The 11,273-nt window shown below is 37.2% G+C and overlaps 2 protein-coding genes and 1 pseudogene across 4 annotated transcripts; 1 reads left to right on the top strand and 2 right to left on the bottom strand.

Annotated features, from left to right (window-relative positions):
- On the top strand, nucleotides 429-3,769 carry LOC104711120. The gene is made up of 13 exons (XM_019229361.1): nucleotides 429-520; nucleotides 611-785; nucleotides 890-991; nucleotides 1,148-1,219; nucleotides 1,431-1,547; nucleotides 1,693-1,770; nucleotides 1,863-1,925; nucleotides 2,009-2,105; nucleotides 2,194-2,272; nucleotides 2,355-2,566; nucleotides 2,779-2,924; nucleotides 3,042-3,164; nucleotides 3,266-3,769. Exons 2-13 carry the CDS (start codon nucleotides 642-644, stop codon nucleotides 3,416-3,418), a joined length of 1,386 nt encoding a protein of 461 aa, XP_019084906.1. The 5' UTR covers nucleotides 429-520; nucleotides 611-641; the 3' UTR covers nucleotides 3,419-3,769.
- LOC104702396 (NADP-dependent malic enzyme 1) lies at nucleotides 4,104-9,007 on the bottom strand. Of its 3 annotated transcripts, XM_019229357.1 has the most exons (20): nucleotides 8,759-9,007; nucleotides 8,555-8,675; nucleotides 8,383-8,457; nucleotides 8,218-8,299; nucleotides 7,337-7,406; nucleotides 7,132-7,237; nucleotides 6,571-6,636; nucleotides 6,405-6,500; nucleotides 6,232-6,303; nucleotides 6,054-6,137; nucleotides 5,876-5,974; nucleotides 5,738-5,785; nucleotides 5,612-5,665; nucleotides 5,438-5,536; nucleotides 5,234-5,323; nucleotides 5,060-5,137; nucleotides 4,898-4,972; nucleotides 4,714-4,804; nucleotides 4,500-4,628; nucleotides 4,120-4,406 (listed from the first exon to the last, which is right to left on the bottom strand). In XM_019229357.1, exons 1-20 carry the CDS (start codon nucleotides 8,878-8,880, stop codon nucleotides 4,318-4,320), a joined length of 1,746 nt encoding a protein of 581 aa, XP_019084902.1. In that variant the 5' UTR covers nucleotides 8,881-9,007; the 3' UTR covers nucleotides 4,120-4,317. The 3 variants fall into 3 exon arrangements, with proteins under 3 accessions (XP_010416557.1, XP_019084902.1, XP_010416563.1); XM_010418255.2 differs by lacking the exons at nucleotides 8,218-8,299; nucleotides 8,383-8,457; nucleotides 8,555-8,675; nucleotides 8,759-9,007 and adding exons at nucleotides 7,572-7,646; nucleotides 7,744-7,864; nucleotides 7,948-8,179 and having other exon boundaries at nucleotides 4,104-4,406; nucleotides 7,337-7,488; XM_010418261.1 differs by lacking the exon at nucleotides 8,218-8,299 and having other exon boundaries at nucleotides 7,337-7,488.
- LOC104702413 overlaps nucleotides 9,106-11,273 on the bottom strand; it is a 7,083-nt pseudogene continuing 4,915 nt past the window's right edge.

Raw genomic sequence — 11,273 nt, 5'->3', positions numbered from 1 at the left:
CCTCTCTTTCCCTTTTTTTTTTTTTTTCCGTTGCTTCAGATCGAAAGAAAGTTTTCTCCTTTTTTCTTCTCTTTCACAATTTTGAATTTTGCTTTGGAATCCCAAAAAAACCCAATTCACTTGTTCATCTTTTATGTTGGTTCAGATCGAAAGTTTGGTCCTTTTTTTCTCTTCCAATGTTGGAGAAAACAATTATGGATTTTGGGATTTATTAAGCTACGTTTTGTTTACTAGAGGTTTGAAAAGTAATGGTTTTTTATTAAGTAACCATTATGAAGCGTAGAAAAGAAGAAATTTTTTAGCCTTTATTGATGAATCAAACATGGTTTTTTTTCGTCAAGGAGGAAATGAAAGGTTCAGATCATCAGTTTTGGCTTAACGTGTTTGATTGGGGATTTTTATCATCAGGATAAGAATTTTCTTGTGTTTGCTGTTTCTTAATTTTTCCTTTTTGTGTGCCTCAGGGGTGTACAATATGCTTACTCCTTGCTATCGGCTGGTTTTTGGCTGAATATGTCAGGTAGTGTCCTTTACCATTTTAAAAAGCCTGATTTTGATGGTGCAATCTGAGTTATGTTTTCTGAAAATGTGTGTGTTCTACTTGTGTAAGGAACCGAGAGGTTAAGAGAATTAAAAACAGCATGAAAGCGGGCAATAGCTTGGCCTTTCTTTATCAAGATATCAATGAACTCGAGCACTCTAGGCAGGCCAAACTTCCCAGAGTATCCGTTGTCATGCCTCTAAAAGGTTTTGGAGAACACAATTTACACAACTGGAGAAGTCAGGTCAGCCTCTCATGTTGCAGTATCATTGTCTCCTTTTCTTGGCAGAGTTTTCTTACTTTTCGTGCCAAACTTAATTTTGAAAATTGAGCCATGTATATGTGTAGATTACTTCTCTCTATGGCGGGCCATTGGAATTCCTTTTTGTTGTAGAAAGTACGGAAGACCCTGCATATCACGCTGTTTCCCGTCTATTATCTATGTATCAGGTACAGCAGACACGTCTCAACATATCTTTGTGGTTGTTTAATTTTTTTCTACCGATGCAAGTACTGTCCACAAAAGTTCAATTTATAGTTCGTTCGGCCTTCATTTGTCTTGAAGTATCTACCGACTCCTCATCTTTCTTCACCGAATGTGCACAGGATGATGTTGAAGCTAAGGTTGTGGTTGCTGGTTTATCGACAACTTGCAGCCAGAAAATTCATAATCAGTTGGTATGTATGATCTTTTGTGTAGATTGAATTTTTTGGTGAATGGCTTTCATTGGTTGCACCTGTGTTTTCTCTCTCTTAATATATTCCCTCTCTCCTTTGTGACTGTTCTTAGCTATAACCATGAGAAGAGAAACTATCTTCCAATTTGATGTTTTTTCATTTTTGTTGTTTATTCATTGGCTTTAGCTGAATTTATTTGTATTTCTTGAAGATTGGAGTTGAGAAAATGCACAAAGACAGCAAATATGTATTATTTCTGGACGACGATGTTAGACTGCATCCTGGAACAGTCGGGGCCCTCACAACTGAGATGGAGAAAAATCCAGAGGTGGTACCCAACCTACATTATTCATGAATGAATTGGCTTAATTTTCTTGTTTCTGTTTACATGTATCGAAGACATGGCTAATGAGAACAGCCCTTGTACTTCCTTCTGTTTGAATTTGTTTAACATTTATAGTGATCTCTTGCAGATATTTATTCAAACAGGGTATCCTCTAGACTTGCCTTCTGGAACTCTTGGGAGTTATTGCATCTATGAGTACCACATGGTAGAGTGCCTATAATCACTGGCTTCCTTATCAAGCTTTTAGATTCTTCGTGTTTGTAATTTGAGCTAGTATTTGGCATCTTCTCTTTACAGCCTTGCTCAATGGGATTTGCGACTGGCGGGAGAACATTCTTTTTATGGGGAGGGTGTATGATGGTATGTAGATGACATGATACATAATGTTTCTTTTATATTCTCTGCTACATATAATTTTGGTGATTGTTTGCAACTACTTGTAGATGCATGCCGATGATTTCAGACAAGATCGATACGGTGTTGTCTCTGGCTTACGTGATGGTGGATATTCAGATGATATGACACTTGCCTCTCTAGCAGGTAACCGTTGCTTCTGAGTTTCCTTCATTTTGAAGCACGATATATGCCTATTGTATGTTTAGTTGACAGTTTCTTCTTTTCACTGCAGGTGCTCACAAGAGGCTCATTACATCTCCTCCTGTTGCTGTTTTTCCTCATCCTCTTGCAAGCGATCTGAGTTTTGCACGGTACATTTGCTTATTTACTTGTTTGAACCCAAAGGTATTGAATATATAGATGTTTAACCATTTTTTTCTTTCTTATTTATAGGTACTGGAACTACCTGAGAAAGCAAACCTTTGTGCTAGAATCTTACATATCCAAAGTTAACTGGATAATGAACAAGGCTTTGTTTGCTGTCCACTGCTATCTTTCATGGGGTTTTATTGCACCATATGTTATGGCTGTCGTTCACATCACATCAGCTTTAAGAATCTACATCAAGGGCTATCAACTGGAAGACACATCCTTTGCATCTGGTGGTGAGCATACGTTTCCTCTTATTTAGGTGGGATATGTTTCAGATGAGAGATAATTGTCCTATTGCCACGATGATTGCTAGTGTGTTGGGGGCTATTGAACTATTGTAATACAATGTGGAAGCATAGTGATTTGTCATCTTCAAATTGAAATATAGGATTGTCTGTTTTTTCTTATGCTGCATACTGACCTAAAAAGATGAGGTTCTATGTAGGTATGTTGCTTGTTATAATGTTGGCGGTCTGCACTTTCATTGAACTTCTTTCAATGTGGAATTTGACAAGGCGAGAAGTTCAACTATGCAATCTGTTATCCCCTGAGGCTCCTCGTCTCTCTCTTGCAACATACAACTGGGGACTTGTAAGTACTTTCATCTTCTAATATTGGTTTAGATTATAACTAGAAAATAGAAATAGTTGTGGTGATGAATAGATATGGAAGTTAACATTTTCATTTTGATTGGGGGAAAACGTACAGATTTTTGTAGCAATGCTTGTAGACAACTTCCTATACCCGATCTCAGCTTTCCGTTCTCACTTTTCTCAATCCATAAACTGGTCTGGAATCCGTTACCATTTGAAAGATGGAAAGATATTCAAGGTAAATCATTTGTCTTTTTTTGGTCTCACTTCACTTGTTTTAAATATGTTGTGTTTATTTTAGACAAAGTGTATATGTAATTCTTTGTAACGTGATATCAGATTGAGAGACGAAAGGATATGGGACCAGCAAAGACAGATTTAGGAGGCAAACATTTGTATGGTAAGAAAGGAGCTCCTCAGAAAGCTTCATTCTTAAGCTCCTTGGGAAGAAATTTGGCTCACTGGCGACAACCGAAAAAATTCGATGTTTAAAAAAAGAGGTCCGTAATTTATACAGTAGAAGCAAGCTCAAAAAGTCATTTTTTGCCCGGGAATTCGCGGGTGAACTGATGATTCTTTTTCAAGAAGGGGAAGATTTGATTTTTTCTTTTTTCTTTTTTTTTCTTGTTGGCTTCAAATGTTTATTGGTGAAGAAAGGCGTTAATTCCCCCCTTTAGTAAATTTTTATTTATTGATCTCTTTCTGTTTGTTTTTTTTATTTTGGGTTTTACTTAGCCATTTGAGATGAAATATATTGCTTACCATCTTAATTCATCACCTTGATATCTGTAATTTTTTGGTTCTTGATCATTCATCTTTTTAGTTTGTTGTGTATCTTACAAATGTTCCATCCAATTTAATTTTTCATTCTTGCCTTGTTTTCTAGTCGTCTGAAATATCAATATTTTAAATTGAAGATGTATGTGTCACAATTTTATGTCATATCATCCATTTAGTCTAGTTTGATAAGTTGGTCAATGAATCTCCATTTGTGTTTACAAAGTTATAGACAACAATTTTGACAACAATTTTATGTCAAATATGATAACCAATAACCAAACCATCTCTTATGGAACTGGATGGTAATGACCAATACGCATAGCACATAGTAGCTTGTGAAGACTGAGGAGAATATATACCAGGCTTCTAGGCTGCATTTGTATTCAACAAGTGCTGCGGTTATAAGGTCATAGTTTGACAAACAAGAGTGAGTAATGATATTTTACCATTCAAAGTTACAAAGTCACAAAGTTAAGATGAGATCTTGCTTGTGTTTGAACTCTGAACTTGAAATACTAATTATCACTGGAAATTACATTAAAACTTGGGAATAACTGAAAAAAGGGAGGAGAAGCACACAACGTAGACTCTTGAGATTCAACTTTCAACTTTCAACGGTAGAGACGGTAAGTGGGGCTGTACATGCTACTCTCTGCACACTTGACAATATCTTTCGGCCGTGGAAGCCGCCCCGCCAATCCTGCAAAACCAACATTTCCACCATAACCGCATAAGTACTCAAAACCGTAATATAAGGCTGACACAAGAGAGAGAAAGACAGAAAGAGACAGACCTAGTTCATATGCCTTAGTTGCTACATTGGCTGCAATATGAGCTGATATTTTCCGGATGGAAGAGAATGAAGGATATATCATTCCTTTATCATAGTTCTCTTTGCTTACTTGTCCAGCTAATGCCTCAGCTATGTCGCAGAAACACACCATAATGTTAATAAACAACAAAGCTGGGAGATATGTTTACTAAGTTTACGTCTCTTAAATGCTTACCAGCAGCAAGAAGCATATCGTCATGTACCCTTATCGCTCCTGAGATAACCAAACCAAGTCCGAGACCCGGGAATATGTACGCATTGTTTGCCTGTATTTTAAGAAAGGAAATGCAGAGAGCTTTTTACCAACCAAGTTCAGTAAACCCCAATGAACGAAGAGAAGAGAGTTTATCTATCATTACCTGTGTAGATACAAACACATTTCCTTCATACTCAACTGGATCAAAAGGACTTCCACTTGCGAAAATGGCATGACCCTTCATTCGAAGAATATCAGAAAACTTAAATATCCATCTGAGGTGAAGACATACTGGAATAATGGTGTGTGGTGTGAATAGACTTACCTTACTCCAAGTATAAGCTTCTTCAGCTGTACATTCTGATTGTGTTGTCGGGTTAGAGAGAGCCATTATCAGAGGTCTCTGCAAGAAACATTTTGTTGGTTTCTCTTCCTCTTTAGCCAAAACGATGTTTTAATAATATTAATATGATCACTTGATAGGGAATAATAGATATACCTCATTAGTGGAGGACATGGCTTCAATCACTTCTTTTGTAAAAGCCCGTCCAATGCCAGCAGATCCAATTAGAACAGTCGGGTTTATGGCCTGGTAAGACATATAACTTAAAGATGTGAATAGGTAGTAGCCCTACTTCCCTCGACCTCATCACTGATTGAGATACAAGAGGATTATGACACTTAATAGGAAGACGTTTCGAACCTTTATAGCACCTAAGAGGTCTTTCACTGGCTCATGTTCATGAGCCCATGGTTTCTTGAAGTCTTGAAGTGAATCTTTACGGGAGTTAACAATCAATCCCTATCAGAGAACCCAAAACTGCATAAATTTGTCGTACCAGTGAAATGTCGTATCTACAGTTTTTATTGTTTCTACCTTGGAATCCACAAGCCAGATTTTCTTGCGGCTTTCCTCCACTGAAGCATTCATCTGCAGAAGAAGGATGAATAAATGAAGCAACTAACACCTCAGAACTCGCAAATTCCAAACAACACTCATTACCTGTTTTGATATATAGAGAGCTATGAGTTCTGCTATTCCAGTTCCAGCCTGCAACAACCAAACAAGAAGCCGTAAGAAAACATTCAGCATATGTGGACTTAAAAGGATCAGACAGTGATTCCAAAAATTGACTCTTACTTCACCAGCACCAAGAAAGAGGAAGGTGTGCTCCGCAAGTGGACTATTAGTTAACTTCTGTGCAGAAACTAATCCCGCTAAAACAACAGATGCTGTGCCCTGAAATCGAAAGGCAAAGAATAAATTTTCAAACTATGAAGACAACAAGAAACACGAAAATGAATTCTAAAACTCTTACCTGTATATCATCATTGAAGACTAGATGACTGTCGCGGTATTTTGCAAGCAACTCAAAGGCATTATGATTAGCAAAATCTTCAAACTGTCTCAGATGAAAGATAACAAAGCATATAAACAGCTTACACAATAATATACCGAATCCTCGTATTATAGAAGCAAGATTCATTGTTTCATACCTGTATAAGAACATTTTCGCCATAGTTCTGTTTCACAGCACTTATGAATTCATGCAAGAGTTCGCTGTACTCCTGCAATGATGTTTTAAAGCTATTCACTCATGGAAGTTCATATGATCATGTCTTTAATTTCTTAACAGAATAAAGGATGCAAGAAATAAAGAAAAAAAAACCTGTCCCGTTGCTCTCTTTTGTCTGAGTCCTATGTAGAACTCATCATTCAACAGTTTCTCATTGTTTGTTCCCACATCAATGGTGACAGGTAAACACTGCCAAAAGCAATTTAGTCTCACGTTCTTGACTCTAGAAGTATTTTTTTAAATACAGTCAAACCATTACCGCTGAAGGACGAACACCTCCAAGTGCTGAATATAACGCCAATTTACCAACCGGTATACCCATCCCCTGAAGTCAATCAACCTCTGGTCAGGTACTCAGATATAAACTTATCAAACAAGTTGTTATGAGCCAAAGCCTTAGCCTTAGCTCTAGTTGTCACACCCATTGTTTAAACTAAAGAACAAAGAGATTGAAAGCTAACTTCCCTTTAACCCAACTCTCTTTAGAGAATTAGTTTAATTGTTGGAAGCTTCCAATTCTCATTAGCATAAGAGGGTTCTTATATAGAACCTTACAAACCGACCTATCTCTCCCATTAAAAGGAAACTATATAAAACCTTAAATCTAAATTAAAAAGGAATGAAACCTTAATTATATAATTCTAATAGAATATCAAAACCCAATAATCGTATCACTAATTTTTTTTTAAGATGGTAGAGGTTATGGGTTCATTTGGAGAAATTACACACTAAATGTAAACGTCAATGCAAAGGCAAACAAAAAAACAAAGCCACATTGAGATCACATCAAACCCGAAATGAAGCAAAATCCTAGGAATACCTGACATCCAAGATCTCCTAATCCCAAAATCCTTTCGCCGTCGGTAACAACGATAACTTGTATATTTCTTTCAGGCCAGTTCTTTAACACATCTAGAATCTTTCCCCTGTATGAATATAAAGGGTATGGTATAGCATATGAGTAAAGCCAAAAGTGGGGAAAAAAAAATGAAGATCATAAGATACAAGTTACGAGCAATATGTACTTGTCTTTTAAACTGATGAATAAACCCTGAGGTCGCCTGAAAATACTTCCAAATTTCTGACAAGCTTCACCAACAGTTGGAGTATAGACAATAGGAAGAAGCTCCTCAACATTATCTATCAACAACTTGTAAAACAGCCTCTCGTTTCTTTCCTGTTTCAAGTCCAAGAAGAGATTCATCTTTCTCTGATATTTAAACACAACAATTTGAAGATTAAACAGACAAGATTTTTTACCTGAAGTTCTGTCAAGGCCATGTACTTTTGTAATGGAAACTGATATTGTCGGATATTGTTCATCAGCCTTTTCTCCTAAATAATTCAAAACCCGAAAAATGATTGGAACTAAAAGTTTTGATTGAACTCCATTAATGAAACCATACCAAATAAACAAATCACCAAGTTCTACCTGAAGCTTTTGATCAAGAACAACAGGAGGGAGAAGACCACGCAAGTAATGTGTGTCTCTCTCTTTCTCAGTGAAAGCAAGTCCTTTGTTGTAGCGAGGATCTCTCAGCAACGAGTACCCACTGAAACAAGAAACTGAAGTTACTAACTAGACTGACAATTTAGACACTTAAATTTTGTGACCATGGAGAAGTTATGTTGTTACCTAGAAACAGAGAGAGACCAAGGAGTTATGTTGTGCTCAATGGTAGCTGAATCTTCTCCGTACACATCAACAACGCCACCATTGACGGAGGATTTCAAATCCGAGTTGGTCACTTTCTCCATCTTGAAAGGATCAATGAACACAATCCCAGAAACAAAAACGAAAAAGGTAATTTTTTTCACGTATCACAAAGAAGAAACTTTCCTTACTTTTCTTGAAAAATATAGTAATGGAAGGAAGAAGGCTGTGGAAAATNCTGACAAGCTTCACCAACAGTTGGAGTATAGACAATAGGAAGAAGCTCCTCAACATTATCTATCAACAACTTGTAAAACAGCCTCTCGTTTCTTTCCTGTTTCAAGTCCAAGAAGAGATTCATCTTTCTCTGATATTTAAACACAACAATTTGAAGATTAAACAGACAAGATTTTTTACCTGAAGTTCTGTCAAGGCCATGTACTTTTGTAATGGAAACTGATATTGTCGGATATTGTTCATCAGCCTTTTCTCCTAAATAATTCAAAACCCGAAAAATGATTGGAACTAAAAGTTTTGATTGAACTCCATTAATGAAACCATACCAAATAAACAAATCACCAAGTTCTACCTGAAGCTTTTGATCAAGAACAACAGGAGGGAGAAGACCACGCAAGTAATGTGTGTCTCTCTCTTTCTCAGTGAAAGCAAGTCCTTTGTTGTAGCGAGGATCTCTCAGCAACGAGTACCCACTGAAACAAGAAACTGAAGTTACTAACTAGACTGACAATTTAGACACTTAAATTTTGTGACCATGGAGAAGTTATGTTGTTACCTAGAAACAGAGAGAGACCAAGGAGTTATGTTGTGCTCAATGGTAGCTGAATCTTCTCCGTACACATCAACAACGCCACCATTGACGGAGGATTTCAAATCCGAGTTGGTCACTTTCTCCATCTTGAAAGGATCAATGAACACAATCCCAGAAACAAAAACGAAAAAGGTAATTTTTTTCACGTATCACAAAGAAGAAACTTTCCTTACTTTTCTTGAAAAATATAGTAATGGAAGGAAGAAGGCTGTGGAAAATCCAAATGGAAGCTTGAGGATGCATAGAGGTGTCACACTGAAGAAGACAGCTCTGTACACCACATGGCTCTAAAGTTGACACGTACAATTAAATGAAATTAAATATGAACTTAATCTTATTTAAACATGGTTTTTTTAATTTATTTAACAAGCAAACTTACACACGGAATTTATTTGACACTACAGGACAAATCTAAGATTAAAACTAAAGCACAGATACTACACCACATAGCTTGACCTACAAGTTAGGCTACTTAGGTCAGATACTTGCCTAATGCGCATCTTATGAGACACGAAGACAACAAACAGGACAAGTAGGTGTGTTCAACCCAAAAGCTTTTTGAGCATAGATGTTGAAGCCACTAATGATTTCTCCTGCGTTTTCTTCAGGTAAATTCTGCACAGGACTGGTCCTGCAACCTTCCAAACAAATCCACAATAACTAGCGTCGTTCTTTTTGATGGCGTAGTCGTAAACAATGTTTTAAAGTGCTAAGGATTGGGGATAGAGTTCTTCCAGGCTTATCTTGCTGTCTTCAAACCCTGCAGCACCATAGAAATCCTGATACAGAGAGAAGAAACCGTTCAACCAATGAGTTGTGTTTATAAAGCATTAGATGGATTCTTGTTGATTGCAGACTTCCCCAGGACTAATCAACAAAAAAATGTGATTCATTAAGTCTATTGGTCAGATCTTTGCATTGGATTGATAAGCTTACCTGCTTGTATCTTTGGTTAACTTCACTGGTTAGTTTCTTCTTCTTATTTTCATCTTTTTCCATCATCGCCTGGCTCATCTCAGCTCTGTAGTTCTCGTACCAGCGTCCACATTTCTCCATGTGAGACTTAGGGACCGGCTCATCTTCTAAACACGTGAGTTTACTGATTTCTGAATTGTAACAGAGTCAAGACATAATTATTACATATTCGAGATAATGAGTTCTTGTGTACTCTGATTATCGATAGGGAAAAGAAGATCCGTACTGGATGGTAGGGGTATCTCTGCATTGTGGTATTCTACAGTGTCATAGATTAATCCAAGAATAGAAGTGGACTTGATTATCTTTTTTTTATGATCCATGTAATGTGGAAATGTGCCGACCTGTAGGTTGGGTGGGAGATCGACCTTAGCACCTTTTTTTGGTGCATCAAGAGCATCATAATATATATCAATCAACTTTAGCATATTCTTGTTCCTTTCATATTTTTCCTTCGCACTCTCATCTCGTAAGGTGAGGAAGCCGTCCATTATTGCTAGCCAGCTATCTGCAGCCATCCNGAGTCAAGACATAATTATTACATATTCGAGATAATGAGTTCTTGTGTACTCTGATTATCGATAGGGAAAAGAAGATCCGTACTGGATGGTAGGGGTATCTCTGCATTGTGGTATTCTACAGTGTCATAGATTAATCCAAGAATAGAAGTGGACTTGATTATCTTTTTTTTATGATCCATGTAATGTGGAAAGGTGCCGACCTGTAGGTTGGGTGGGAGATCGACCTTAGCACCTTTTTTTGGTGCATCAAGAGCATCATAATATATATCAATCAACTTTAGCATATTCTTGTTCCGTTCATATTTTTCCTTCGCACTCTCATCTCGTAAGGTGAGGAAGCCGTCCATTATTGCTAGCCAGCTATCTGCAGCCATCCCTATAACGTCTCTGTAAACCGAGAAAACAAAGCATATATATTAACTAAAAGAGCTATCGTGAGCTTGAAAGTAAGCTAAGCCGATAATTAAACTATGTACCTCTTACAAAATCGTGCATTTAAGAACAATTTAAAAAGCTCTTCTTCCAACTCTTCTTGTGAAAGTTCACTTGGCTTTCTACCAGAGTAGATTTTACTCGGTTTAGAAGAACTCACCCACGGTTCACTTGGCTTGAAGTGTTCAAGTAGCTGAATAGAAGAATTTATAGTCCACATGTCAGGTCTCAGCAATAAAGAATTTACTTTCAAATTACGACGGATATAGCAGAGTGAGTACCTGGGGATTTCTGGATATAAAATACATATCGCCATCAAAGTCACCACCTGCAATCTCGTCGCCCAAGGATCTTGGACCTTTCTGCGGGAAGAACACAGCATACTTGGAATTTCCAACATAATCTTCTAAGGCCTTGACATATGTAGCCTTAAGTACATGTATGTCTCCAAAATGTAATCCAGGATTCCTATAAACCAACACATCCCCAGAGATTTGGCCAGACTTGCTACACAACCACAAAAAGAAAGCAGTGAGGAAATGATCAGCTAC

Source organism: Camelina sativa, chromosome 1 (genome assembly GCF_000633955.1).
Source record: "Camelina sativa cultivar DH55 chromosome 1, Cs, whole genome shotgun sequence".
Classification (NCBI taxonomy): domain Eukaryota; kingdom Viridiplantae; phylum Streptophyta; class Magnoliopsida; order Brassicales; family Brassicaceae; genus Camelina; species Camelina sativa.
This window is presented reverse-complemented; position numbering and strand designations above follow the sequence as displayed.

What these genes read in the sequence shown, in the direction of transcription:
- LOC104711120 (XM_019229361.1), top strand. Translation starts at nt 642, where the DNA reads ATGAAAGCGGGCAATAGCTTGGCCTTTCTTTATCAAGATATCAATGAA. An exon ending in GTCTATTATCTATGTATCAG is followed by an intron (nt 992 to 1,147) that starts GTACAGCAGACA and finishes GAATGTGCACAG; the next exon opens with GATGATGTTGAAGCTAAGGT. An exon ending in TATGGGGAGGGTGTATGATG is followed by an intron (nt 1,926 to 2,008) that starts GTATGTAGATGA and finishes AACTACTTGTAG; the next exon opens with ATGCATGCCGATGATTTCAG.
- LOC104702396 (XM_019229357.1), bottom strand. Translation starts at nt 8,880, where the DNA reads ATGGAGAAAGTGACCAACTCGGATTTGAAATCCTCCGTCAATGGTGGC. An exon ending in TGGCCTTGACAGAACTTCAG is followed by an intron (nt 8,300 to 8,382) that starts GTAAAAAATCTT and finishes GACTTGAAACAG; the next exon opens with GAAAGAAACGAGAGGCTGTT. An exon ending in AACTAAGGCATATGAACTAG is followed by an intron (nt 4,407 to 4,499) that starts GTCTGTCTCTTT and finishes TTGGTTTTGCAG; the next exon opens with GATTGGCGGGGCGGCTTCCA.